This window comes from Varanus komodoensis, unplaced genomic scaffold, assembly GCF_004798865.1.
Source record: "Varanus komodoensis strain SLA01 unplaced genomic scaffold, ASM479886v1 scaffold118, whole genome shotgun sequence".
Lineage (NCBI taxonomy): Eukaryota > Metazoa > Chordata > Lepidosauria > Squamata > Varanidae > Varanus > Varanus komodoensis.
In genome coordinates, this window is record NW_025335339.1 from 342,244 (window position 1) to 370,220 (window position 27,977).

Consider the following 27,977-nt stretch of genomic DNA (forward strand, 5'->3'; position numbering starts at 1 on the left):
ACACGCACACAAGGATAAAATGAAAATTTAAATTGGAGGAAAAACAAAGCAAAGCAAAGCACAGAACAGCACAAACAAAAGAAAAACAAAGCCATTAAAAAAATGTGTGAGAGACAGTTGATGTGTTGACCCATCACAGGAGCAAGAGGAGGAACCCACCTCAGAGGAGAGCCCGTTGCAGAGGAAGTTCACTCCAAGGGCAGCGCAACACAGAAGCCGCACTGCCTCCATCCCCAGCCGGGGGAAAGCAGGCTTCCCACAGAGTATTGGCCAGAGAGGAGAATGTACGGGCCTTGCTCAAGTCTTGGGTGGAGCCCAGCTGAAGAGGCCCCAGGCTTATCCCAGCCAGCCTTGGCCTCTTGCCCTCCAACAGTGGCCATCCCTGCTGCTGGCCTGGCTGGGCCCCGGTGTAGCCAGGGCACAACTTTAGATGTGCAGATTGCCACACAACTGAACTCGCTGGGGAGGCTCTGGCTCCAGTCATTGCCTCCTGCCCACACCTTCTTCGTCATGGATTGAGCAGGACTGTGGCACTGAGCTCTGGCCAGTCGCGTGCCACTGGACACAGCACGCCACTGAACGGTCTTGGACAGGTGCTTCAGGTTTGCGACAGGCGCATGGCCTCAGCCCACCCAAAGTCCCCACAGAAGCCCCCGGAGGGAGCTCGGCCTGCTTCCAGGGGGCCACCCGGCATGGAATTCAGCCCCCGACTGGCCTCAGCTGGAGGACGAGAAAGACAGGCGAAGGAAGTAGTTTTCTGACCATGGGCTAACTGCCCCTCCGATTCCGCATCCTCCAGGGGAATGAGCAAGAAGGCACACCAGTGTGCAGGGCTTGGGAGACACACTGAAAGACATGTACAGCAGGGCCTGGTTCATATGCTGGTTTTTCATGCAGATTCTGGGGTCATCTGTCCCTTTCCAACTGCTCCGGCACGGCATCTGCCGGTGCTTAGAAGGGCCTTGAGCTGACCCACAACAGACGTGCCGGGAGCCCCAGCGCGGGGTCTGCAGGCGCAGCAGGCGAGGTGCGGCTTGGTGGCCATGCAGCGCTCTATGACATTAATTAAGAGTGAATGATCAAGGTGTTCAGTGTATAAAGGCAACGACAGAAAATAGTGCATGTTTTATCAAAAGAGATGGCATACCAAAGTCAAGAGTCAAAAGCTTGAAGATTTGCCCCAGTTCAATATAAAAACTCATCAGAAGATTGGGCTTTATAATACTGTTATGGCTGTGGCAGATAGTTCTTTGTCCTGTGTTGCAGAACTAAAACACCTGAGCTTGTCTTTACATAAAAACACTTTTAAAACTGTGAACATGTATAATACCGCGAATGTACAAAATAATCTTTACAGACATCATGTCTATACAATCACCATCCTCACGGTGTGCTCCCTTCTCCCAAGAGGAATTGCTGGATGAACTGCTGAGCTTTCTGCTTCTCAGAAATGCCTGTCTTGGGATGGCCAGGAGGGGGACGCAGCAGTATGCCCCCAAATATACTAGCTGAGGAGGAAACATGGATTAGTATTTCTGATACTGAAAGGGGCCCCCAATTTCCCTGCTGGAAGTTTTCTCTTGGGGATTGGGGTTCTCCTGGGGCGGGAGGGCTACTCTCCTCCAGTTATATTTTTTGAGACAAGCTTCAATGCACCAAAGCAGTGATGCAGCTCACCTCCTCTCCGGGCAGAGACCTGCTGCATAAGCGGCACATCTACTGCTCAGCCTGTGGTGCATACCAGGGTGGTCATCGCACCACAAGGACCACCTCAAGCATATCCCGATCCTTTTGCCTTGCCTCAAGCCCAGATGGTACCACCCCTTACCGAGTGTTTTCACGTCCAAGAGGTTTTTCCCAGAATGCTGCAGCAGTTCCCGCAGAAAAGCTATTAGGTAGTGGAAGACATTCTTATGGCTCGAGGGAAGCATGGAGGCCACCTGGAAGGAGTGAGAGAGGGTGTCTGTAGCCAGAGAGTCACTAGGAGAGCAGGAGTGGGGAGGACATGCACTTCCTCCCCTGTGGGAGCACATGACCCAGTTCGGGGAGCCAGACTTCCTCCACAGCTGCCTTACCTGATGGCTCAGCACAAAGCTATCAGCACACTCCAAACTGTTGTCATACAGCTGGTAGCAGATGACTGGCTCAGGAAGGCTCTCCAAAAACAGGAGAAGGGCTTCAGCAACAGAATGATTGCTGGCAACTGGCCAGGGCAGTTAAAGAAAATGCATGGGCTGAAACGGACTGCCAGCTCCAGCCACATCCAGAAAATGTTGAGCCACCGAGAAAGCCCTGCGCTCATTCCGGATCACCAGCTAAGGTACCAGGACCAGACAGACCTCACTGTGGAGAGCATTCCATAACTGCAGGCCACCTCGAAGAAGGTCTTGTCACTTATTCTATCTTCCACAGTCCCCTTGGAGATGGCATTCAAAAGAAGGCCTCAGATACTGATATGGTGTCCAGATAGGTTCATGCTAGGAGAGAGACTCATTGATTGATTGATTGATTGATTGATTGATTGTCCAAAGCCATGGAAGGCTGCGTAGGTCAAAAGCAGCCCCTTGGAAATATGCAGGCAGGCAGTGAAAGTGGGCCAAAATTGATATACATCCCAAGAGCTTCTCATGCTTGTTATTAATGCCAGAATTGGTATATATCCCAAGACCTTCCCATTCCTGGCTGACACATTTTGCACAATGCAGCTTCAGGAGATTCTTCAAAGGCAGCCCCGAACAGCATGCAGTGCAGTAACCTAAAGGGTTTGCAAGAACACAGATTATGGGAACCCAGCCATCCCTGTCCAAACAGGAGTAGCTGGGTCCCCAGACAGCTGGCAGGAGGCACTTTGCCAATGAGGGGACCTGGCTTCATGTGACAAGCTTGGTTCAAAGGTGATGCCCATGTGCAGCCCCACTCAGACAGAAGAAACAGCCACTCACAGCAACTCGGCCTTGCTCAGCCTGGACCGGGGCTTTTTAGTCCTCATCCAGCCCGTGGTCATAGCCAAGCATCCGCAGCCCCACCTGAGGGCAACGGAGAGGCCGGGCCATGCTGTGCATCATCACTACTGAAGCACCACATAACCGCACACAGTGGTCTCCTGGAGATGCCGAATGGCCTGGGAGACACAGCCTGCCCCTGAGGAACCCCGCACTAGGGGATCGGCAGGGCTGAGTGATATCCCCCAGGGAGCGCCTTCTGGAGCCAACCATCCCATGCATCGCCAACGCTGCCTTGTTCTCCACTGACGCTGCTGCTTATAAAGGGAACTGTGAGCCCTCTGCCTCTCACAGAAGAAGGGGAGCTGCATGGCGTGGTCCACCCTACAGCGGCTGGCTGCTCTCACAGGCAGCAGGGCGGGAAGCGTCCCTTGTAGGGAGGCTCGGGGCATTCCACGAGGGAGGAAGGAGTGGCATCTTTCCAAAAAATACCAAAGAGCTGCATTCCTCCCAAAGGCTGCACGTAAAAGGATACCAAGTGTGTCCAGCATCCCTGAGTCTAGGCAGTCCCGAATCCGTTCAAACTCAGTCCTCAGGCCTGGCTGCTGAAAAAGGTCTTCCTGCAAACAGGGAAAGCAGCAGTGGAAAAGTGAGAGGCAAGGAGGAACACTGAGCTAAAGATGAGCGTTCTCCCCACCCTCCCTCCCACACGCGTCTGCATGGTCGTCCCTGAGGGGGGTGCTGAGGCAGGGGCAGCTTCATTGCCAGGAATTCTGAGCATTCAGTTTGCACCAACAGAAACTCTTTCTTGGCAAAACTGGCAGCGGTGGTTGCTGGGAGGAATCGCTGCTGAGGAGGGAAAGAGTAACACCCCTCCTTCCATGTGTGGTACCCACTCCAAGGCCACCTGCAGGAAACACGCTTCCTGCTGCCATGGAGTGCTTGCTGTAAGCCGCCCCGAGGCTTCGGCGAATGGGGCGGCATAAAAATGTTTTAATAAATAAATAAATAAATAAAATTTCCAAGGGGTTACAGTCGGAGAGGAGAGGCCAGGGCCCTGCTAAGGCACTGGGGCTTTTGGCTGCCCGACAATGTTCCTAGCTTGAAGGTGCATTTGCCATAATGTCTGCAAATGCTTAGCACCACAGCAGCTCCCACCACGTATAAGCTCTCTTCTACCGGGCTGCAGAGTTACTGAGAAAAGTGCCCCCCTTCTATGATTGGGCCAAGCAGAAGGTGTGGAGCACAGACCCAGATTACAAACACAGAGATGGACGGAGCAAATCAGACAGGGCCTCCTGGGCCATCTAGTCTGACCCCCGGCTCCAGACGTATCCCAACCTGCTGGCATGCATTGCGGTAGAGGTGATCTACCATCATGCACAGTTCCTTGGGAATGTCCAGTGGCTCTTCACCCCAGGAGACCTCCTCTTCTGGCCACAGTGGCATCAGGGTCTGCACGGAAGCAAGATGCTGCTTAATTGCAAGGCGGCAGCAGGCCTCCAGGGGCAGTGACCTTGCAGGCAGGACAACTCACCAGGTCTCTGATGGTTTCTGGTGGCATCTCTTGGATGGGCCCCCTCATGTACCTGAGTGCCTGAATGGGGGACCCAAAGCAGCTGGGCAGGTAGTTCCCTGATACTGACAAGAAGTAATCCTTGCCCCTGTCGAGATGCAGCACCAAGATGTCCTCCAGGGTGTCCTCTCCAGAGTTGAGGTTTGTTGCAGTTGCCTTATTCACAAACAGTTCCAGCTCAACGGTCACCTCAGCCTCTTCAGGGAGAAGACAAACATCAGCACAACGCCGCATTCCAGACCTCAGACTGTCCCATGAGGGTGGGGGGTGGGAGACGGTGGGACTCAGCACGGCCTGCCCCAGGCACAAGGGGAGCAATTGTCCAGCAGCCCCTGCCAAAATCTTCTGGGGCAGATGGGGTATCTCAGAGCAACTGAGTCTCGCCCACTTGTTCTCAACTGATGGGATCAACAGTGCTGAAGTCTCAGGGACCCAACGGGAGCCAAGGAGGTCCCACTGCTGTGCAGGCAAACACTGCTGGCCAGGGCCATAATGCAGATCGGCACCTGAACGGCCAGGACCCAGAACAGCTGGAAAGACCCAGCTGGGTCTAAGGATGAGGAAAATGGCTCAGGCAACTTTCCTAATTTATAGCTGGGGTGGGGAGGATTTCCTGTGCAGGCCAAATCGCTGCAGGCAGAAGATCATCCCTGCCCATCCTTCTGAAGCAGGGCCTTCCAAATTTGCAGGCCTAGCAGCTGAGCCAGTGAAAGAGCCCCCATCCCGAGGATGGTGCAGATTTCTGAAGCATGCAGCTGCCCTGCTGGAACCATCCTTCCACTTGACAAAGGAGGGATTCTAGACCAGGCCAACGATCTGCGTGAAAACAGGGCAAACTGACTTTTTGGAACGATGGGTGCATAAGCAGGAGAGGTGCCCATCTTGAGCCCTGCAGGCCAGCCCTGTCCCAGGCCCCGCGGCCAGTGGGAGCGGAGGAGGCACAGCTCAGCAGGGTGCTGGCAGCAGCAGAGGGCGGCCCAGTCACCTGGCAGCAGGAAGCCCTTGCTGGGGTGGGCTGTCAGCCATGGCTTGCAGTAGGAATCTTCATCTGGCTTATTGATGAGCTTGAACTGGCAGGGGACCGGCCCGTTGTGGATGGTGAAAGACTGTGCCCGAAGCTGCATGTACTTCACATCCTTGAACAGGAACTGCAGGGAAGGAGGAAAGGAAGGAAGGAAGACAGCGGCTCTCCTCTGCAGTCCATGCAGTCCTTTCCCGCAAGGAAACCGCCTGGCTACAAGCAGGTGCCGGGCCGAGCTTCCCCAGCTTGGCACTTGATAGGGGGTCCTTCTGGGTGGCCCCTCCCTGCAATGGCTGCCTGTGCGGCACTTGCAGGGGCTTGTCCTGCAGAGGGAGGCCCTGGCCTGCCAGCCTGCTCTTACCTCCCGCTTGGAGAGAGTGACAGACGGGATGCTGGCATTCTCCATCTTGTCCAGTGAGCGCACGATGTCCTCAAAGACGCGGCGGTAGAGCTGCTCCTCCACCACCTTCACCTGGGAGGCACAAGGGGCAGGCCTGGCACCGGAGGCCTCCCTGCTCCCCAGCCCCCACTGCACCAGCCTGCCCCTCACCCTGGGAGAGCTTGCCCAGGCTCTGAATGCCTGTGCAGCTCCTCCCTGGATGGCGGCTGGCACAGGGGCGTTTCAGCCAGAAGGGAGCCCTGCTGCAGCATGTGGCCGCCATCGAGCCCACGCAGGAAGGCTGTGGGACCCAGAGCCACCCTGCCTGCTTCCCACCTCGGGAGCTGTCCTGCCATACTGCCCAGGGCCTGGTGACTGGCTGTGAGAAACACGACCAAGGAATCAACCCCTGCCACTAAGGCACAGACACCAAAGCAAAGAAGTGTCACACGGGACTGGGACTGGGACCGAGTGGCGTGTGGAGAGGGAGCCGCACTGGTCCTTCCTGCAGCAGCTGGCCCACCTCAGAGGAGAGCAGGGGAGGGGGGAGGGCCCTCTGGCAGCTCCCCCGGCCCAGCGCAGCGGCATGACAGCCACCTACCCCAACCTCGAACACGGCACTGACTGGCTTGTGATCGCTGTTCCTCAGGGACATGTGGCTTCGGTAGCTCAACTGAGAGACGTTATTCCCTTTGAACAGGATCCGGTCACACCAGGCTGGGGTGCGGCACTTCTCGCTGCAAGGGAGGCAGGAAAGCAGAAGGCTGGCCATGGATGCCGTGCGGGTGGGCAGGGCCTCCACGCACCGCGAGTCCACGAGTGTCCCCACAGACGAGGCACAGCAAGGAGGCCTGTCTGGAGCCACTGGGCGCAGCGTTCGCCTCACCGGGGCTCCTGCATATGGAACCCGCCCCAGAGGCACGCATGCAAAGCCCTTGTGTGTCAGGCCCCGGGGGGGTGGCTGGGATGTTCTGGCATGGGGGCCGCGGAGTCACGGGAGCCCGCCGGTGCACTGGACGTACTGCAGCCCAGGCACGGGCCTCGCACCAACACTGCTCACGCCCATCCGTGCCCTGCCCCGCCCCGCCTGCCTGCCTCTTCCACTGAAGGCCTCCGCCAAGCCCCTTCCTCGCTGGACAGGAACCAGCAGCCGCAACACGGGCAGTGCTCCCGCCATGGGTGCCCCACTTCAGCACGCTCCCCTCGAGCAGACCCCCGGCGTCTGCACAGCTGTCTTTGCACTTCAGTCTGTATCGTCCCAGGGGCGCCCCGGCGTGCCGTGGCCACCTCCCATGGCACCCGCCGGCCTCCCGGTTCTCCTCCTACTCCCTGTGACCATTTCTGAGTGGGGACCTAGCATGCTGTGGGCGGAAGGGTGGCCCCTGGCAGCATCTCACTGGCGCTTCAGAGCTCAGATGCCACCTCTGGGCAGGTTGCTTCTAGGCTCGCCTGTCTGCCTCTTGAGAAATTAGGAGGCCTGAGAGAACGACTGTGTCCACCAGGGCAGGCGTTTTATGAGTGGGAAAGGGATCTGATTCCCAAAGCTGTGCACCCTCTGCGATCCCCACTCTATCGTCAGCATTGTTCTTTGCTGTCTTTGATTACGGTTATTCGTTACCGTGCACGCATTTGGTTAAACAGATTTTACACAGAGCCGTGGAAGAAGAAATACAAAAATATTTAAACAAATAAGGGTGCGATCTCATGCATGTTTACAGAGGGGAAAAAAAACTACAGGTGGTTGCAGGTCTCTTCTGTTTCCCCCGGCCACCGTTTCTGCTTTTGCGCGCTCCTGAGCTGTTGTGGGGCAGGAGGGGCAGAAGAGGAGGCCTCCCTGGAAGTCAGTTGCAGAAGCAGAGGGGGTGCACCTCAAGCCCCCTGCTGCTGCGGAGACCAGTGACCAGGCTGGATCCAGCCCGTGTTGGAGGGCTACAACCACATGGAGGGCTGTTCTGGGCACAGACGGAAGAGGGCAAGGTTGCCCTTGGCTAGGGCCTTCCCTTGTCTGCTTGGGCTGGATCTGTGGCCCTTGTCTGGGCTGAGGAAGGCAGGGGGGTTCCTACAGATGCTTTGGAGACGCTCCCAGGGCTGCCTCCTCAGCTTTGGTTCCTGCAGGGAACAGTCCCCTCCGGACCTGGGTGGAGGCCTGGCAGGCCCACACACGGCACATGTCCAGACAAAGACTCTTGCCAAAGGGAGCACAGCAAGAGCCTACCGGCAGCTGCCACACACGCAGGGCCAGCCCACCTGGTATCCCAGTCGTCTGAGCCCATGTTGTATTTGTAGGTCGGTGGGAAGGAAATCTCTCCCTCTGCAAAGCCTTGAAAGGCCCGCTTTGCCTCCATCTGGCTCTTCAGCTGGAACGGAAGTGAGCAGAGAGGAAGACGGATGGCAACATGCTTGAGCCTCCCATTTCCCCTAAGACTGTGGGGTTATATATCCCTCCACCACCTAAGAAGGGCCAGCAGGCTCCAGACTCCTGCTGAGCATGGCCTTTTTCCTTCCTGTGCCCTTCCAAAGGCCAGGCACGACCCCGAACCCTGTGCAATGGCAGAATTAAAAGAGTTATTGCAGCTCAAAGTTGCTTGCAAAACATTACTCATTTTCTCTCATGATGCATGTGTCAGCAATCCCAGGTTTTCATAAAAGCAACACAAATGGTGCAGTTATTTTGCTCCTAGCATCCCACTCCAAGACAGAGCATGTTTCAGTGGACCTTCCTCCAAAGCACACACGCTTGTGCTGGAACTGTGTGCACGCTGGCTGACATCAAGGAGGGAATGGATCAGCTAACCAACAGTCCTGCTTAAAAAGAAACACGACTGCATCCGCACACTCATACCTACGCTCCCTCCACACAAAAAAGCCTTTGTATGCCTGGCACTCTGGAGCAAATGTGCAAGTTTCCTCAGAAACAAGCCCCACTCCGTGCCTTCCCCACCTGCTTCTCCTCTCCAGAGACTTAGACAGAACCCTTCTGAGCGCAGCCTTTTACCAGAGCCCAGCCGGGCGCAAAGCCCGTGCAAATCAAACTCACATTCTCATGGAGAGCAGGGGCCCGATCCCAGTGGAAACATCCCCGCCTCCCCTGGAAGCTTCTGGCTCCTCCCAGGAGGAGGAGGAGGGCGAGGGGGAAGCACCTCCTGGCTGGGGCCAGGAACTCCCTCCCAATCTGCCCCCAGCTCAGAAACGTGTCCCTCCTTCCCCACATTTTTCTGCATTGTGCTCTTGATCAATTTGAATAACAGCACAGTTTTGTTTGAATACATTACGGTTGAAGTAAAGGACTTCAATGCATCACAGAGAAGTCCAGATGGGAACATGGGGGGGGGGCTCTCCCACCCCACACACTGCAGCACCACCTCCCTTTTCTCTGGTAATGTTGCTCTTGAGACTCGGTTCAGGACTTGGACCAATGCCTTGAGCACAACGTTGCTGAGATCCCCACGTAGCCATGGAGCTCCCATGGCGACCTTGGGTGTGCTTGCCTCACACTTCTTGCACACTTGCTGGAAAACTGAGGGTGGGCTGGGACCAGCCTGTGCACTGCCCAGCGCTGCTTGGAGGACGGGCTGGATGCAAAGGGGGTCCGTGCCCCAGGCCAACCGGGAGAACATCTCAGCTGCACCCAGGGGCGAGGAGGCGGAATCGCTCGGCATGATGCCCCTCCTGCCCTGCCTCCTCCCAGTCCAGGGGGCTTGTTTCCCTGGAAGTGAGCAAGGTGGTCTTATTTTCTGCACATGCTACTGAACACCCCACCAATCAAAAAATCGAGCAAGCTTCACCCAGGGTTAAGCCTGCCTGAAAAAGGAACCTTGCAGTTCTCACTTCCTGCCTCAGAAATGCTTGTCCCAGGAAGCCAGTGAGGGCGGGGAATGCCCCTCCCCCCTGCCCGCTGGGGGCCCACGCAGCTTCTCCCGGCCTGTCCTTGGCTGGGGCAGAACAGTCCTGCAGCTCAGCCCAGCGGCTCCAATACCCTTCCTGCAAAAAGTGAGCAGAAAGCAGGCTGCACAGACCCAACCTGGAGGGACACCTCACGCTCTTTTTGGGCAAGGGAGGAAGCTGGTTAGAGGAAGCAGACTGCTGCAGACCCTGCAACTGCTGAAACTCCCTCAGGAGGTGGCAGCCATTAGCTTCTGCACGGCTGCTGCAAGGAACCAGCCTGCAAAGAAGGAACAGGGAACTCGCTGCCACGCTCTTACCTGGTCGTGCTGATAAAGAGCGTGGAAGTCCCGAGCCTCAATCAGCTTCTTCACCAGCACCAGGTCCTTCTCCTCCAGCCTGTAGTTCAGGTCCCCCAGCCACAGGACAACACTGGAACAGAGCATGTGAATCCAAGGATGCGGGTTTCCCTGAAAAATCTGAACTGGGTTCGTTCAAATAGGGTTCTTTTGCCCTGGAAAATTTCTCGTTTGCAACACTCTTTAATGCTCTGATCTATCATGCTTACTGAATACAAGCAAAAGAAGCAAACTCATAAAAAACCCATATTGATTTTTGGCCACAATATGCCACCTATATTTGACCCGAAGGACAAAGTGAAGTACACTTGATGTGCTCTAAATACCATATTACCCAGACCATTTTACTGGGAAGCTTGTAAGAGTGCAAAGTCAACAGTCTGGACTTGCGTTGCACTAACCCCAGGCCAAGAAAGATGGAAGCAGCCCACACTGGTGCCCTGCCTTGGCCTTCCCCAGCCAGGTGCTCTCTGGGCACACTGGCTGCCACTCCAGGCGGCAGGGCAGGGGGTCCGCCCCACACTGCCCATTCTGGCTCCTGCAGTCCATGAGAGATCCCCCGGCCTGGAGGGTCCAGGGCTCCAGCCATGGCAGGCACAGCCCGGGCCGGCGCAGTGCGGTGAGGACACAGGCCCCCCCAGGGGCAGGGGAGCCCCTGTTGATGCCTGGTCACAGCCTGAGGAGAAGGGCCTGAACCAAGGTGGCTGTTGAAGGCGGCCACGGGCTGCAGCCACAGCAGCAACCATGGCAGGAGCTGCCTGGCCCTCCCCTCAGGCAGAGTCCCTGCGCAACGCACTTCCTCCATTGCCTGGCTGCCTCTGGGGTCCCACTTCCTGATCAGAGCCACCGCTGCAGCCGCCCCACTGCCCCTCCGCTCCTGCGGTCGCTCCTCAGCTGAAGCAGCCGCCACAAACACGGTGGGGGAACATGACCAGAAGTGGCCGCGGGAGCCGCTGCTTGCAAGAGCCAAATGAAAATGGATGGAGCGGATGGGGGTTGAGGCGGCACCGCCGGAAAGACAGGAGTGGGCCCCGCTCTCAGGCCCGCTGTAGGGAGCAGCCCCTTCCTGGGCTGCACAGCAAGGCCGGCCCGCCCCACTCACTCGTGCTTGCAGATGGTGAGGGGCGGCAGACTCGACTCCAGCGGGCGGAACTGCATCCGGGCACAGATGTCGTGGAAGTCCTGGTTGCGCCGCTCGTGCTCCTCTATGTGGGCAGCCAGGTGCGCATTCACCAGGCAGATGGTGGTGCTGTGGAGCCTGAAGCGGATGGCCACCCCTCCCTTGTTGCCCTGAGCCGGGGGAGAGAGGCCTTCTTTCCAAACCTGCCCACTCCATGGGTGGGGGGGGCAAGGGGTGGGGGGCAGGAGAGGCCCTTTGGGCATGGCTGAAGCAACCTATGCAGGTGTGAGGGGAGGCCAGGGCAGGCCCAGAGCATCATCTGTGCCCCCCACCGGCAAGGGGTCAGGCAAGGTGACTGCCAGGCGGCTCAGCAAGGGGGAGGGGAGCCCGAGCCTGCCCAGCCCCCTGCGGCAATCAGGGGGGCCAGGCTGCCCTGCCACACTCCGGGCCCCAGGTACCTCCTGGCAGGGGACACGCACCATCCTCCCCATGATGCCCGTGCCAACCGTCTCGGCCTCCACCTCGGCGACGTTCCCAGCCAGCTCGGTCCTCACATACAGGAGCAGCAGGATCCCGACAAGCCGGACAAGCTTTACCTGTGAAAGAGTGAAGGATGCTGGCTTGCCAGGCAAAGAGCGCTTGTTGCATGGGCAGCCAGCATGGCTTGGGGCCCAGGCCCGGGCCCAAGGCGGAAAGCCTGCCTGAGATGGGGCCATGTAACCTGCAGCCACCGGAAACACTTCCTCTTAGCACCCTGGCCAAGAACACCACATTTGAGGCAAGCTTGCAGTTTCTCAGTCTGCAGAGTCCTGTGGCAAAAGAAGTCCTCACTGCCTCCTGTCTCCGAACATGAAGGTGGAGGTGAAGCAGGAGGAAGGTGCCTGTGTCCTTCAGAGTCATGCCAGAAAGCCCCTCATCTAACCTGGAAGTGACAGGAAGCTCCTTTGCAGATCCAGCGAGAGAAACAGACTGGCCCCTGCTTTGGCCCCTATTACAAGCTCCCCTTGCCCCCGCACGCAGACACACCAGTTGAACCAGCCACAGGAAGAGGAAAGTCCTAGGTAGAGACAAGCGAGTGTGCCTGCGCATTGGCCCAGTTTACCTTGGCATACTTGGCCCCTGGATGGAGGCTTTCTGTCACAGCTCTAAACCACTCCTCTTCTTTGGATGTGTCATTGAAGAAAAAGGCCTCCTTGCTCAGGTCAAGCTCCTGAAAACTGCACCCATCAAGCAAGCATGAATCGGGGCCGCCGAAGGCACATTGCTCAGGGCAGGGGGCAAGCCACTCAGTCCACCTGGCGACGTGGGGAAAAGAAGCCACTGCCAGCCCAGCACAGTGTGGCAGCCACGTGGTCGCAGCCAGCCCAGGCCGGGCGTGTGCAAAAGTGCCCCGCCAGTGCCTGGCGGCCGAGCCTGCCCGCAGTGCGTGGGAGGCCCCTCCAGCGGCGGAGAGCAAGAGAGTCCGGCATACCCCACGCAGTAGACGTCGGGGGGCACCGGACCCTGGCTGAGCCAGGGGTGGAGGCTCTCTCTGGGCGACTGGCCGTTCACGTTGTATGTCCCAACGAAAAACCTGCCAGGAAACGGAGGCGTTGCTGCAGACCCTGTAAGCCCCCCCCCCCCCCCCAGTGTGAGGAGCTCCTCACCCTACTCCAGCGGGAGGCACGTGTGCTGGGCAGGAGCAGCCCCACTCCCATGCTCAGGCAGCCTGGGCTGGCCCACTCCCCGCCCTCACCAGCCCACTGGTACCTGAAGTTCTTCAGGTGTGTGTACAAGTCCTGCTTCTGCAGCAGCTGGGACCGGATGATGCTCTCCCTCAGCCCAGACATGTGAACGCACAGGCTCCGCGTCTTGTCCGGCACCAGCACACTCGAGGAGCAGGCCATCTCGCCAGTCCCCTCACTTCTGCGCTTACTTGGCCTGGACATGAAGGAGGTGGGGAGGCCACACACCCGTGGCGGGGCCTGGCTGGCCCAGCACAGAACAGGCCTGGCACACGCCCTGGCTGCTGGCCCTGGAGGCGAGGCTGCCCCCCGCCCCCCGTGGCCCAAGGGAGAGCAAGCAGAAGGGCCTGCCCTGCTGGAGGGGCTCCTGCCCCCTCTCGCAGAGGCTCCGTCCGGCGCCTGGCCACCCCAGCCTGCAGTGCCGGCCACTGCTGCCAGCCCGGTCTGGTCAGAGCGCCTGCCTCACGTGCTGCCAGCCCGGTCTGGTCAGAGCGCCTGCCTCACGTGCTGCCAGCCCGGTCTGGTCAGAGCGCCTGCCTCACGTGCTGCCACCCGGTCTCCGAGGCACACCGCCCGCCCAGGCACCTGCTGGGAGGGAGGCAGGGAGCCCGAAGGCCTCGGCCACCGCCAGCAGGCAGGGCGGTGGGAAATGGCGGCCGGAGCAATGCTCTTGCGACTGAGCTCGCGGGCTGAACAGGGAAGCTGTGGGGAAGCGCGAAACCAGCTTCACATGCAACAACACGCAGCACTGACGCTTGGGAACCTTAGAGTGGTTCCCAGTAACCGATCGTGCCGCATTTCACCACGCTTCTGGGGTTCAGACCCAACGGCAAGCCATGCCTGCCCACTAGCCATTCCGTGTGCATGCAGCCATATTCTCCACTCCTCCATGCCTTCATTTGCAGTGAATCCAGTGCAGCACAAACAGTACTGACGGGCTCCAAGAACCGGGGGGTGGGGCAGGAGGGAGGTTTTTTACTTTTGAGAAAGGCATCTACAAATTTTGCCAGGAAAGAGTGTGCTCTTATGTAGCCTGCATTTCTCTGGACTTATACAGGATCCTCCACCGCTGTGCTGGGGAGGGGGCCATCTGTTCCACCCAACCCTTACCTTTGGAAACAAGGACCAAAACCCGCCTGGAAAAAGAGGTTCTCTGCGCTGGAAAGCGAACCCACAATCCAGAAGCAAGCAAGTGCAGCTTGTTACTACTGAGGAAGCGAGACTCCTGCCCCAGGACATCGCCGGTGCCTGGGGCTGTGCCTACCTGGGCGAAGCAGCTGTGCCGGCCCCCCCTGCACTGTACTGCTGATTCATGGTTGGCACCGTCTCCCCTCTCTGCTCGACTCTGTCACTGCTGGCAGCTGCTGCAAGGGAAGGAAGCCCGTGAGAGCTGCTCCTTCCCTGCCAGGGCCTTGCAAGTCTCCGGCTCGCCATCTTGGCCTGCTCCATTCCTGAGGGGAGGGCCGCACGCGGCACCCGCAGAGCCCAGCCACAGCGGCTTGGTCAAGGAGCTCAGCGGATGCTGCCTTTTGGCATAGACACAAGAGCTGCGTGAGCAAATTGTCTCAGGGCTGCAGCAGAACTGCCCCTGGGGGACAGGGGACACGGAGGGCCGCCAAGGGCCACAACCCCCCCCCCCCCGGACTCATGCACAGACTGGTTCGGGCTGGCTCTGGCCGAGTTGCCCTTGTGCAGCCTCCAGAGCCAACCTGCAAGGCAGCCAGGGGGTAAATGTGGACACTGCCTTAGCCACATGGGTAACATGCCAGCTGAAGCCGGCAGCAAAGCGGCCAGATCCCACAACCCGCTATGGGGAACACAGCAGCTCGTCAGTCATCCCAACAAGCCACTCGCAACTGGTCCAGACAATGCAAGAAGCCACAATAGGGCAATATGCACCGTGTGAACCCTATCCAGGTGTGGAAGTTGCAGGAAAGCAGGTCTGACTACACATGGCGGTAACTCCTCACGGTCCAAGCTGTTCAGCAGCTGGCACAGGCTGCGGCCAGAGGTGGAGGCCCTCCTTCCCCAAAGATGCTACGCAGAGGCTTAAGGGACACCTGCCAGGGCTGCCCATGAGCAGGTGGCTGGAAGGCCCCTGTCAGGGCTGACGGCCATTCGCGTGTTCTTAGGGTGTGTTTGAAGTCAAGATGCAAAAGAACTGAAGGAAAACGACATGCATAATCATAGTCCAGCAGGACTTCCAATTTCTGTGGTCAAGATTTTGAAGTACGAATTGTTCAACTTTGAAATTTAATGTTGAGAGATCCGTTGAGAAACTTTAAGTGACTGTGCTGAATATCCACTTGGAAAACAATACTTTATACTTGATTGGATGCTTTCCCTCAAAAAACCCCACATGCAAATATTCTGTTATTTAGGCAAATTGGAAGACTTTTCTTTTGTAAGGATTTAAGTAAAGATTTTACAGGAAATTTCCACTCTGGCCTGGCCACCCCACCCCACCCCAGGCATCAGCTGAGCCTCTCTGGATGGTAGCAGCAGGTCCCTGCAGAGCGGGGGGGGGGGGGGACACGCAGCCTGCAGAAAAAGCAACACCACGGGCTTCGCAGCAGCCCCTTGCCCGCTTCGTTACTGTGACACTGCCGGGAGGGGCAAAGCGCACCCCCCGGAAGGCCAGACGCGCCCCCGCCCCGAGGAGGCGCACCTGCGCGGCCTCAGGCGTCATCCCCAAGGGGACCCCGGCTCTGGACCACAGCTCCCATCAGCCCCAGCCAAGAATTGGGCTCCACGAGCCGCAGCCGGGGAGCCCGCGCGGGGACGGAGGGCTGGGCAAACACGGCCGGCGGCGCCCGCTGCCCTCGCTCAGACGGGGCAGAAGCCCGCGCCGGGGCCGCGCCTCCCCCAAAGCGCCGCGGAAGACGAGGCCGCGAAGGCGCCCCCGGCCTCACGGGCAACGCCGCGGAGGCGACCGAGCGAGCGCCGCGGGCGCGGACGGGCACCTGCGCGGGTCGGCAGCGGCCCCCAGCCCCCCGTCCGAGGGCGAGCCTCCCGCCGGCAGCACGGCAACGCAGGGCGGGCGGCACACGGCCGGTCCTCGGCGCACCCCGCTTCCTACCTCCGCGGGTCCCCCGCGAGGCGCACCCCGCTCGCTCCGAGCCGGGCCGGCCGCCACCGGCCGCGCCTCGCCCGGCTTCCCCAGTTCTCAAGAGGCTCGCCCTCCGCAGGGCCCGCCCCTTCCCGGCGAACGCGCGGCGCTCCCCCCGCGCTGTGCCCGCGGCCCGGCCCGGCCCGGCCCGCAGACCCGCCAGGGCAGAGCGCGAGCCGGGCGTGCTGGGCGGAGGGCGCGGGGCAGAGCAGGCCCCGCCGGCAGAGCCGTCCCGCCCGGCTTCCGCAGAGGGAGACGCGAAGCCGGGCGCCTCCATCGGCTCCGCCGAAAGGCCGACGCGCTCCGTGCCCGGAGCGGCTTGCAGGGAGCCGCTCCTCCGAAGAGGGGCCGCTGCAGCACCGGCGCCTGGCCCTGCTCGTTCTGCTCTTCCCCCTCGCCGCCTCCTCTCTGGGACGTGTCGCGTTTGGCTGCGGAAGCCGGCCCGGCTTGGGATGGGGCTCTGCTGGCCCCTGCCTAGGCTGCTGCCAGAAGGCATCTCCTCCCCCTTTGCGTTACAAAAGGGGCCGATGCTTCCCGTCTTGCCCTCCCCCATGGAATAGGGGAAAGGGTGCCTGCTCGGGGTGGGGGGGACCCTAGTTACCACACGAAAGGGCCAAAGGCAGCAGTGGGCCCTGCAAGGCCCAGGCTGCGCTGCCCCTGACTTGCTTGTGTCACCCCCCTGCCCTCAGCATTTCAACCTTCCAGTGCTGGGCAACCTGAGCGCCCCCCCCCCCCAATGGGGCAGAAGTTGTGCCAGCACAGCGGTGGCCTGCCCATGGCCAGGGTGAGGGCTGCTCTGTTACTCTGCCAGCTAGCATGGAGCAGCCCATGGCCCAGCAAGGAGCGGCTTGGTGGGGGCCAGAGCCCAGCGTGGACACAGTAGGGAGAAGGGTGGAGCAGCTAAACGTGGATGGACGGTTCTGCTCCTTTGCTCCTTCAAAAAAGTGCAGAGGAAGCTTTCTGAGGCATGGCTGCCAGCTGGCTCGTGTCCCTGTCCAGAGGGGACAAGCAGCTTCTCTTCAGTGCCCCACTGGCAGCAGCGGCACCTGCACATCGGGCTGGGCGTGGGGTGAGAATGGATCCAGCACCAAAAGGAAATTCTTTTGATGTAAGCCAGTGATGAGCTGAAAGAACCGCCATTTCATCATTTTCTGCACAGGAGTTTGGGGAATTGTAACTGCGGGCTATTTGGCTGCCGGAGATCTTGTGTTGATTAGAAAAACTAATTGCCTGGACTGCCATAGCTCATGTTTGACTTTCTGTCTATCAGAACGACCTTAATCCACATGCACACACTCAAGACGAAAAGACAGTGTTGCCTAAAGTCGGCTGCCTCCCCAGGCTTTGTATCCTGCTCCATGCCATGAAGATAAAGGGGGAAATACTGAAGTGCCCACTTGCCCTGTGGAGGCAGCTCTGTCGAGGGCAAGTGCTGCGGCTGTGGCAGCTCCGGCCACCTCCCCCCCAGGAAAGCCCCCTCAAAGCGCTCCGTGGCCACAAAGGCAAGGAGGGGAGCCAGACCAAAGGGGGGCTCCACGCCCCGCCCCACCTTCGGGGCACAGCTCTTCCTCCTGCACTCGTTACACTTGTGAACTACCCAGAAAGCAAAGTTCTGCTCAAAGCATACTGCACACAACACAACTACAAAACACCCAGAGAAAATGCAAAGGACAGAAAATGAGCCAGGTAAAATAATCAGCAGCATATAATTAAACCCGAAGTAGAACCCACTGCATGGATGGGAGAATGCAAAGCTTAAAAGTGAAGGAAACGGAGAAAAATCCCCACCTGCAGGCGCATCCCTTTCAGGCTTAGCAATTCAGCCAGGGCACCTGCGAGCCAAGGTGGGTCGTGCTTTGACCTGGGGTTTCCACTCCTCTATGAAGGGGAACCCTATTTCCCAGTGCGACCAAGTAGTTGTGGGACTGAAATTGGTGGGGGACGGACCAATGTCAATTGAACTTCATGGGGGAAAGGTGGGATACAAATTTACAGAATACAGACATTAATTTACATATTAATTCACAGTTCCTATGCCCCAGTCTTCCTTCAAAGAAGGAATGAATAGCAGCTTATGAATATTACTGGCCCAAACACCAATAAAGCAATGAAGTCCTATTATAATAAAGCAACTAAGATGCCACAGTACTAATCAAAGCACAGAAGCAAAGAGGCCAGGGGCAAACACATGCAGAAGCAGAAAGCTTAAGACAGGCTAACTGGACCTTACCTGACAGGCACCTCTGTGAAGAGGAGCTGCCATTAAAGATGCTAACAATCACGCCCCCACCTCCCACCTGTTTTTGGGAAGGGGGCCAATGAACAAGGCATCGTTTGCAGAGAAGGGGCCCTGAATGGCTGGGACCACATTTTCCTGCCTGCTTGCAAATGCCCCCGAATGAAGTTGGGACAACGTTCTGCCCCGCTCCCGGCACAAACAAGGCTCAAAAGAGTGCAGGGAAAGGCCTGGGACCAGTATGGTCAGTGCCCCCTCCTGGCCTTGCTGGCCATGAGAAAGTCCACCACCGGGCATGCAGCCCTACCACAGGGCATGTCCCTCTCCTGAGACTCAGGGGGATTCGCATGATCAGTAACAGCCACAGGGCTCATGCAAACATGGCCCGGAGCCCCTTCTTCCTGGCAGCCAGCATCTGCAGCTCAGCTGCCACACCTCGAGGTTGATCTGTGCAGAATGGAACCCCAGCTGAGCCTCACAGCCTGGCCATCAGCAGCCACAGCTGGCCTCGTACCTGAGTGGAGGCATTTCCTGACCTCTTTCAGGAACATTTGTGTCTGTGAGCCAAAAGGCATCTGCACCAGCAAGTCGGTGTCACTTGAGATGATCCGAACAGTCACATCAGAGCCTGCGTACAGAAGACATACAAAGGGCGCAGCACTGGCACCAGAGACTGGCTTTGCCAGAAGGCTGTTCAGGCAGCGGCACTCCCTGTGAGCAAGACTGGGCCATGCGGAGCCACCAGAAAGCAAGTGGTCGTATTGTCTCCAGTCTTTCTTTTGTGCACTGCAGCAGAAATGCTGCTGTTGATGCATTTAGAAAACAGATATTCTCATAAAAATGGGCAAGGCAAAGGGCTGAACAGCAGCATGTGGTGAGGATCAGAGACAGCACAGCCTCTGTGCCTTATACACAACTGTGCATGCTTCAGTTCAAAAAGCAGCAAAATGCTTCTAGCTCTCATGGACAGCAGAGATCAGTTTAGAAGTGCATGTCTGGCAAGCTATCTGAATTCAGGGTGGCTACCTGGGGCTTCCAAGACTCATACACGGAGTACCTCAGTCCTCCTCCCTCAAGATTAGCAGAGTCAGGGTACACAAGGGCTAGCTTTGGCCTGCCTTCGGGCATAAAGCAGAGAACAGCAATGAGGATGAGAGGCCCCGTGCGTGCAGCTTGCTTCAGGTCTGGTCGTTTGCTTATTTGCCTGCTTATACCCTGAGCGCTCTTGTTGGACGTGCTGACAACCCCTCTCGTCAGGGGAGGCCAATCTGGACTCCAGGAGTGGGGCACTGTGGTTTTTAGGATCCACACTTGAGTAGGGAAAAGCTGCTTACCCAGAACAGGCATGTCACTCTCCAGCACAACTGCAGGGAGGAAAGGAGCAGGATTAGTGGCCCCAGCTGGCACGGAGCCAAGAGCCCCTTTGGCCACCAGCGATTACCCATGGGCAGGACCAGGAAACGTAAGCTGCGAAAGAAAGGCTCCCCTGCCTGACGCCGGTTCCGGCAGAGAGCTCAGCTCCCAAAGCTCTGGGGCGCCCCCCATCCTCTGCCGGGGGGAGGGCTGGGGAGGTGGCGAGGCCTGGGGCACTGGGCAGAATGCCCTGGAGCCAGAGCAGGGGGGAAGCACCAGGGGGGGCGCAGACCTTCTTCCACAGTGACTCCTTCGTGCACGAGCAGGACCCTGTCCAGGCACACGTCCTCTGCGCTGATGGCCATGCGCCGGTGGGTGTACAGGCAGATGCTGCAACGCAGAACAGAGACGAGGGTGCCCCCTCCCCGTTAGCACCCACACCCCTCCCCGGGCACTCTGCCTGCAGGAAGGATGCCCAGAGGCGGGGCTAGCAGACTCCCACCTTGCTTCCTGGACAACACGCGGCCGGGGGGCAAGCGCAGCAGTGGGCAGCGCCTGGGGACCCCTGCCAGAGGGCGGCCCACCTGATCCCTTCTCGGGCAGAGATGCACTGCCCCACGACGGCAACTCGAGGCGGGTGAGCCACGGGCGGCCCGGCCAGCCTCCCGCCACCCCGGCTGAGGCGGCCCGCAAAAGTGGCGCCCGGCAGAAGGCACCGGCAGCAGGGCAGAGGTGGCCCGGGGGCTGCGCTGCCTCGGCGCCTGCTCCGACCCGCCGGGCCAGCTCGAGGCGCGCTGCCCCGGCCCCTCCGGGGCCGCCTCCGGCGCGCCCCGCCCCGTGCCCGGAGGCCGCTCGCGGGCGCGGCGCGGCACTCACACGATCTTCCCGTGGCTCTCCACCAGGCCCAGGAGGCGGCTTCCCACGCTCTGCCCTCCCGCTTCCACGATCCCCTGCACCGCCTGCCGCGGGCAGTCAAGGAAGGCTCCGCGAAGCTGCCGCCCGCCCACGGCCCGGCCACGACGGCGACCCGAGCAGGCGCCGCCGCCTTGCCGCCCGCCCGCCCGCCCACCCGGCAGGGTGGCCGGCGCGCCCGCGGGCGGCCCGCCCCCTCTCCCGAGCGCCCTTCGCGAAGGATACGGCGAGGCAGGTCTCCCCCGCCGCGAGCGAGTCCTGGATGGCGACCGACTGGTCCATCGCGCCCGGGGCGGGACGCGGGCTTCCCTCGGGGCGCGCGACGCGCCGGCTTCCGGAGGGGCGCTCTGCCGGGACGGCCCAGCGACGGCGCTGATGCCGGCGGCGCTCGGAGGACGTGGCGGCCCACGGGGGGCCGACCGAGCCCGGGCAGGGAGCCTCGCTCCCCCCGCTGCCAGGGCGGGCGGGGCGGCTGACGCACGTCGGAGGAGCGCGCCGCCCACCGAGCCGCAGGCCCGCGGACGGCCCGGGAGCCCCAGGGGCGGCCGCCCCCTGCCGGCCGGAGCGGCGCGGTTGCCACGCGCTTCGCCCGCGTTCCGCCGCGGGGCGCCGTCGCCCCAGCTCTCCGGCCACCTGCAGCGCCGCCGGACGCCATCCATACGCCCGCTGGCCCGGCGCTGCAGTCCCGCAACGCCCGCTGGGGGTCGGCCTGCGCTCGCTGCCGCTCAGCTGCTCTCGTCCCCGCGGCGGCCGGAAAGGCCCCGCCTCATTTTGCGGCCACATTCGCCACCCCGAATGGAAGTTGGTCACCTCGCCAGACCGACTCCCCCCTCCCGAGGCCACGCGGGGAAATGACCCCCCGCCCGCACCCAGAATGCTTTTGCAGACCACCTCTGCCCCCATCGCAGAGTTTTCCTCCGGCAGGGGAGGAATTGTGCAAATAAAAGCCACGGGATCATCAAGCACCTGGGTGAACAGCTTTGCCACTTTTATTGGAGAGACTGTTTCATGCAGTGTGCCCCCCCCCCCCCCCCACGCAGGCACTGGCCTTTCCATGCAGGTGGAGGGTCAAGCAACCCCCCTCCCACCTTTGCTTTCCCTCCCCTCAAAGCTGCTGGCAGTGTCCAAGGAGAGAGAACAACCGACCGAGGCCCAAGCAGCGCTGAGAGTGTGACAGGACAAGGAAAGGGGAGGAGGGGGCGCTCCTGCCACGTGTGGACCAAGGCAGCCCCTTGCGCTGGTCCCGGTCTTGCCGTGTGGGGCTGGGAAGAGCAAGGGAAGAGCAGCCCAGCTCAGCTGCCTTCCTGGAATGGGAGCGCCCTTGCTGCGGGGCCAAGGCCAGGTTTAAATCTGCTAACTGCTCCCGGGCATCTGCTGCAGCCCAGAGAGAAGACCAGAGAGAATGCCATGGCACATGCACCATCCAGCAGCACGGGAGGACCAAACGGAGGTGGCGGCATCTTCTGGGCGCCTCCCTCTCCTATTGCGCAAGGAGCCAAGAGAGAGGAGAGGAACGGGGTGTGGGGGCTGTGCTCTTCTCTAGCTACTGCCAGAATCTCGCTACCAAGCGTGCGCTGCCTCCTTCAGTTGAGCCCTGTGGAGGAGAGGGCGTAACAGGTCAGGCCAATGACTGCTGCCCAGGCCAGGACTTGGGACGCGGGTGGTGCTAAAGGCACATGTGTGGCCCTGTTGAAGTGAACTTTCCCATCCAGTTTGAGGCAGCTGGTTTTGGGCACAGCCGGGCAGCACTCCTGATAGCAAGGAGCAGTGGATCTCGCAGCACAGGCTGGGCCAGCTGTTTTGCAGACTTTGCTGCAGCCTGCCACAAAGTGAGGTCCTGTTTTCTTCATCTGGAAGGAGAAAAGGAAGAGGTGCTCTGTGAGGCAGGAGCTGCAAGCAGCTTGGCACCTGTTGTTTTGGGCACGGGCACCCAGAGGGGTTGCTGTTTCAAGCAAAGGGTACGGAAATGACTTGCCCCACTCAAAGAGCAACAGAAAAATGGGGCTTCAGAGTGGAACTGGTGGTCCTTGCTCTCTTTTACAGCCTTTAAAAGAAAAGACCTATTTGGGATGTCCTGCCATCTGTTCAGCTTCCAGCACCCCTCACCCATTCTCACCTCAGAATGCGCACTCTCATGAGATGCACTTGCGTTGGTTCACAAGACTTGCTGACATCTCAAGCCGCATTGGTTTTGGAGGCTGCTGGGCGAGTTCAGCCCACAAAGGCTCCCTCCTCAAAGAGCCAACAGCCTTCTAAGGTTCTTTGATGCTCCAGAACAACCCTGCGACTCTTTAGCATCTGTCTGGTGGACAGTGGGGGCTTCACAGGGTGGATGGACCTGAGCTGAGGCTCTCACAAGTGGGACTCAGAAGGTGGCGGGGGTCAACCTGGAAAGGGTACCTCACAGAAATCATAGCCCACGATGCAGCTGATGGAGGGCTTCCGGCCTTGGTAGCATCCTTCTCCATGGCAGGTGAAACTTGAGCACACCTTCCCCTAGGAGGCAAAGGAGGCATCGGGTGGGCATTTTGTAGGCCAGCGCTGCAAATGGCCAGCCTGAGATTGGGAGGAGGAGGGCAGAATCAGAGAACACTGGTCTTGTCGCTGGAGAGTTATGGCATCTGGCTCCCCACCCCACAAGATGCTGCCCGCCAGAATGTGAAGCTGCACTTACGTTCTTGGGAGGTGTTCTGGTGGTGGTGGAGCGGGGCGTGGAGGGGGTGGTGGAAGGAAGTGGGGTGGTGGCAAGAGGCAGGTCACCTGGAACAGACAAGGCAGGAGAAGCACTTCACCAAAGCCTTCAATGGCCCCGAATGCAGCCGCCCATTCTCCCCCAGCAAGGCCCAGCGCCGGAGCCTGCGGAGGGGCGGTGGTGTGGCCGCTGGCTGCAGCAGCACTGCTCCAGTTGGAGGCCTCACCGTAGGCGCTGGCGTTGAGGCCCAGGCAGTCCGGCGCGCTGCAGCACTCCACGGTGCACGGGCCCGTGTCCAGAGCCTGGCCGTGGCGTGCTGTGCACATCTCGGTGGCGCTGCTGTTTCCACAGTCGTTGCTGCATCCCGCTGTGTAGCTGGTGCTGTTGAGCTGGGAAAGCTGCAGTGGTCACAGAGGTGTTAGCACAGCTGGTGCGTCACACACGGCTGCTGTGTTCTAATTCGGGGGGGGGCATTCCATTCCCCCACCCCCACTCCGAAGTCCAGACTGAGTTCAAGGATATGCCAAGACCCCTGTAGCCCTTGGCAGAGCTTGCCTACCTTACAGTATGAGGCATTGTGGCAGAACTCCACGCTGTTTCTGTGCACTTCCTCCTGGTAGCATCTTGCCCCGGAACACTGGAAGCTCTGGCAAGTGACCTGCAGTGAGGAAACAGCAAAACCTGCACGGCAAGAAATCTGGACTCCCCAAGCCCAGCATCCCTCACACTCCCTGCACCCTGCCCAGCCCCTCCCGGGCCGCCACCACGCCTGGGAGTGCCAGCATCCCCCTCTGCTGGCGGCCTCTGGCACGTGCCCTCACCTGCGCCTTCCTCCACCGGGATGTCAGTCTCCCAGACGCAGGCAGTTCTGCTTCCCACCCCAGCCAACCCTCCTGCTCATCCCACCCAAGAACTGCTTGACACCCAGGCCTTCCCTCCATGCTGGGGGTTGAGCTTCCTTACAGGCACCGTGCCTGTAGTGTTCCCTGAGGTGCTGGAAGAAAGAGGTGTTCCCAGGGTGGATCCAGGCTCTGGAAGAAAAGGGAAGGGGGAAGAAGGGAGCAGTCAGCAGCCCCCAGCAGCAGCAGCAGGCCCCCCAGCTTGCACTGGAGGAGCAGGGCTGCAGCTGTGCTGGGTGCTTCACAGGAGAGTGCAGAGGGGCAGGGGTGGGGTCCCTCTGAAGGAGGCCCATCCTCCCCAGCCTTCCTGCTGAGCCTTGCTTCCTCCCCTCACCTGCCCTCATCCCTTCATGTCTTCTGCCTCACCTGCGAAGGCACAAGAGCTCCAACTGATGATTTGCAGAACCACCCAGAGCAGGAGGCCTGTGGACAGACAGAGGCCAGGTATGCTTTAGGGTGCCTCTGGGAAAGAAATAGCCTGTCTCTGCCTGTGGAATTGGGAGGGGGGGGTGTCTGTCCAGGCCCCACCCAGCATGTCTGTAGTCAGTTACAACCACTTTTCCTTGGGCTTTCCACAGGCATTGGCAGGTAGATACTCAACTGGTGATGCTTCCTCCTGTACTCCTAGGATCTTCCGAGGGCGGCAACAGTGCTCGGATGCCTCCTGCAGCTCATACCAGGAGCCATTGTGCCAGAATGTCCCCGTCAGTCAGTGACCCCCAGGAGAGCCCCGGCTGTGTAGAAATCAAATCTCTTACCTCGAGCTGGGAAGAGCCAGGAGCTGGAAACTGTCATCCTGGACCAAGACTGCTTTCACCACTTGGACCTGCTGGGGGATGGATCATGCGTGCGTTCTCCAGATCCCTCTCCTCCCACTGTCCACAGCTTCACCACAAAGAGAAGATGGCACCAGAGGCAACACCCAGGCACCAGGCAGCGAGTAGAAGGGATCTGCCGCCAGGCAGACTCATCCCCGTGCGCCTTGCCCAGTCACTTCAGTGGGCGTGCCTTCGCTCGGAACGCGGCGCAGCCAGAGATCTGTCTGCACCCCAGCAGCAGAGGCAGTGGGGGCAGCCTCCAGCCTAGCCTGGCGCCCAGACAGTCCCCATGCAGCCTCCAGGCCCTCCTGGGGCGCTCCCCCGGTCTGTAGTCCAGGAAAACCGGTGGGGTTCACCCTGCCAGGGAGGGTGGGCGCTGTGCTGCTCCCATGGCTGGAGAGACTCGTGGGAGTGTGAGCGCGTGAAGGCTGGTGTGGGGCTGAGCGCCACTGGCTGGCCCACCTTGGCACAGCACTCTCCACTCCTCATGGGGAATGGCCCCGGAGGCCTAGTGGTGCTGGCAGGGGCAGCTCCTCCCTGTGCCATCTGTCCCCTTCTCCAAGGAGAGAAAGCAGGCAGGTCCGGGGCCCTGGCCACGCTCGCAGGCATCTCTCTGCCTGGCACCTCCAAGTGGCTCCCCCTCCCCGGGCAACGGCTAACGGACTGTCTCGCACCCTTGGGCTCTTGCAGACGGCCGACGCAAGATGGCGGAACCCGGTGGGCCTGGCTGGGCCAGAGCAGACCGCTGGACCGCCTGCCTCCCCGGATGAATCGATGGCTCCCCCCCAAGCCTGGAGGCAGATTCTGGGTTACACTCACGTCCCCAGGAAGGCTGGGCTTATAAGGCACACAGGCCAAGCACTCACCTCGCTATCTCAGGGCCTGGGCCACAAACCAGGAAAACCACTTCACCGACAGTGCTAGCCCTGCTACCCCACATTAGGCCGCTGCCAAAGCCAACCCCCAGGTGCAGCTTCCAAGCACCAAGCCCCCGGGGCCCTGAATCAGAAATCCCGCCCGGTCCCCACAGCACGTCTCTGCAGCCCCACTGGGTGCATGATGTGTGCAGAAAACAAGGCACCAGAAGTGAGATCGGAGGCTGCAGCGCTCACACGTTCTAGGCAGGAGGGGCAGACGGAATGGGGAAGACTAACATAAAAGAGAACTTTTGAGACCTTTGAATCAGTGACTGAGGGAGCTGGAATTCGCCAGCGTTGACGCCTACTGAATCTTACTTGTGAAAATCCATGAGGGAAATCCATGGGGGAATTCACATGGGCTCTCTGAGGGCAAGGCAGGTGCAATGATCCCAGGCCTGGCCAGGAAGCCAGGCAAGGAGTTACGTGGTCAGAGCGAGGGGAAGGGGCATGATTCTGGTCGTGGTCTAGATCAGCATGAGGAACAAATGTTGAGGCCTTTAGTAGGGAAGAAGATTCGTTGCCGAGCTGGGTTTTAACGGCACGAGTGCTGTTTATTTAGCTGTTTTGTTATTTTTAATTATGCTCTTAAAAATTCTCCACTCTGTGACTGCTAGCCACCTGGAGCACCATCTTTGGTGCAAGGTAGGATATAGAAAAGGACTTTGGCAGTGTGATTGTATGGAAAGGAAATAAATAACAAAAAGATCGCAGTCACCTAGGTGACCCTGCTTCAGTCCAGAGGGCTATAATTTTTGCAAAGTTATAGCAACTGCTGTCAGGAGCTGGTGGCTTGCAAGCTCGTAGTGTGTGGGCAGTGAACCTGGCACTGTGTGATACTGAACATCCAGCTATTTCCAGGCTCTTTCTCTGCCCAGGAGCTCCTCCAGGTCCCAGCTGGCTTTCCACAAGGTTTACCAAGTGGCCTCCGTGGAAATAAAGATCCTGAAGCAAAGGGCAAAGTAGCAGCAGCTGGAATCAACCAGATCTGTTGATTCAGATGGAATCAACCAGATCTGTTCTTCAGGTGATACCCAAATGACATCACATGCCCAGAGCCACAATGTTGATGGCTGTTTCCCACAGTCTTCCTTCATCTGGGGACTCAGAAAACAAAACAAAACATTTGCAGATCTGTCAGATTTTGGTCACAAGCTGACGAGTGGGCTGACTTTCATTATCCAATTAGTTATCCTTCACAACAGCTAATTTGCTTTGTATTCTATTTAGTATTGCAGACAATACTAAAATGGGGGCTGTGGCACAACTGTGGAGCAGGAACTCTGGATCCGGAAGGATCTGGACAGACTATGGAAGTGGGCAGGAGACAACAGGATGGCGTTCACTATGGATAAGTGCAAGGTCTTGCACTTGGGGCACAGGAATGGGTGTCATAAGTACAGGTTAGGGGACAAGTGGCTGGACAGCAGCGCTTGTGAAAGGGACCTCGGGGTGCAGGTTGGCTGCAGGCTGAACATGAGTCAGCAGTAGATCGAGAGAAGCATTACTGACAAGAGAGAGGCATTACTATAGGACTCTGGTGCGCCCAGAACTGGAATATTGTGTTCAGTTCTGGGCTCCAAATTACAGGAAGGATATAGGAGGGTTGGAATTGGTGCAGCTGGTTTGCAGGGAAAGCCATATGAGGGAACTGGGTCTTTTCCCCTGGAGAACAGGAAACTCCCAGGTGATCTGTTGGTGACATATAGGTATGTGAGGGGGTGTCATGTGGAGGTGGGTAGAGACCTGTTCTCCCCTGTGGAGGAGGGCAGAACACATTCCAATGGAGCAAAGCTCAGGGAACCAAGGTTCAATTTGGATGCCAGGGAGTATTTCCAGATACTTAGGACCCCGAGGGTGTGGAATGAGCTTCCCTGGGAGGTGGTTGAGGCCCCATCAGTGAGGGTGTTCAAGGATAGGCTAGACATGCACATGGCAGGCATGTCGTGAGCGGAGCTGGCTAGAGTTGGGGGTCAGACTAGATGACCTGGGAGGCTCCTTCTGACTCACTGTTTCTATTTGCACCCCTCCACCCCTC

General features: G+C 59.2%; 3 protein-coding genes across 9 annotated transcripts in view; all 3 read right to left on the reverse strand.

Moving 5' to 3' along the window:
- The window catches only part of YRDC (yrdC N6-threonylcarbamoyltransferase domain containing), a 4,533-nt gene extending 4,021 nt beyond the window's left edge, over nucleotides 1–512 (reverse strand). Inside the window, exon 1 of the mRNA XM_044421332.1 lies at nucleotides 501–512. Within this exon, the coding sequence (XP_044277267.1) occupies nucleotides 501–512 (12 nt within the window). The remainder of the gene's footprint in view (nucleotides 1–500) is intronic.
- A 598-nt stretch (nucleotides 513–1,110) lies between these two features.
- On the reverse strand, nucleotides 1,111–22,993 carry INPP5B (inositol polyphosphate-5-phosphatase B). 6 transcript variants are annotated; one of them, XM_044421343.1, is made up of 22 exons: nucleotides 20,839–20,910; nucleotides 20,578–20,660; nucleotides 19,994–20,091; nucleotides 19,683–19,712; nucleotides 18,863–18,976; nucleotides 14,268–14,367; nucleotides 13,029–13,199; nucleotides 12,751–12,852; nucleotides 12,382–12,496; nucleotides 11,759–11,875; nucleotides 11,262–11,449; nucleotides 10,121–10,232; nucleotides 8,166–8,275; nucleotides 6,520–6,655; nucleotides 5,901–6,011; nucleotides 5,504–5,666; nucleotides 4,480–4,715; nucleotides 4,284–4,397; nucleotides 3,478–3,562; nucleotides 2,076–2,203; nucleotides 1,829–1,940; nucleotides 1,111–1,508 (listed from the first exon to the last, which is right to left on the reverse strand). In XM_044421343.1, exons 1-22 carry the CDS (start codon nucleotides 20,893–20,895, stop codon nucleotides 1,384–1,386), a joined length of 2,607 nt encoding a protein of 868 aa, XP_044277278.1. In that variant the 5' UTR covers nucleotides 20,896–20,910; the 3' UTR covers nucleotides 1,111–1,383. The 6 variants fall into 6 exon arrangements, 5 of the variants coding, with proteins under 5 accessions (XP_044277278.1, XP_044277277.1, XP_044277276.1 ...); XM_044421342.1 differs by having other exon boundaries at nucleotides 4,317–4,397; nucleotides 12,382–12,574; XM_044421341.1 differs by having other exon boundaries at nucleotides 12,382–12,574.
- On the reverse strand, nucleotides 21,648–27,680 carry LOC123018889. 2 transcript variants are annotated; one of them, XM_044421346.1, is made up of 8 exons: nucleotides 24,963–27,680; nucleotides 24,571–24,627; nucleotides 24,269–24,336; nucleotides 23,865–23,963; nucleotides 23,532–23,703; nucleotides 23,288–23,373; nucleotides 23,014–23,109; nucleotides 21,648–22,463 (listed from the first exon to the last, which is right to left on the reverse strand). In XM_044421346.1, the coding sequence occupies exons 1-8, from the start codon at nucleotides 24,997–24,999 to the stop codon at nucleotides 22,197–22,199; spliced, it is 882 nt and encodes a 293-aa protein (XP_044277281.1). In that variant the 5' UTR covers nucleotides 25,000–27,680; the 3' UTR covers nucleotides 21,648–22,196. The 2 variants fall into 2 exon arrangements, with proteins under 2 accessions (XP_044277281.1, XP_044277282.1); XM_044421347.1 differs by having other exon boundaries at nucleotides 24,127–24,336; nucleotides 24,571–27,680.
- Nucleotides 27,681–27,977: the final 297 nt, after the last annotated feature.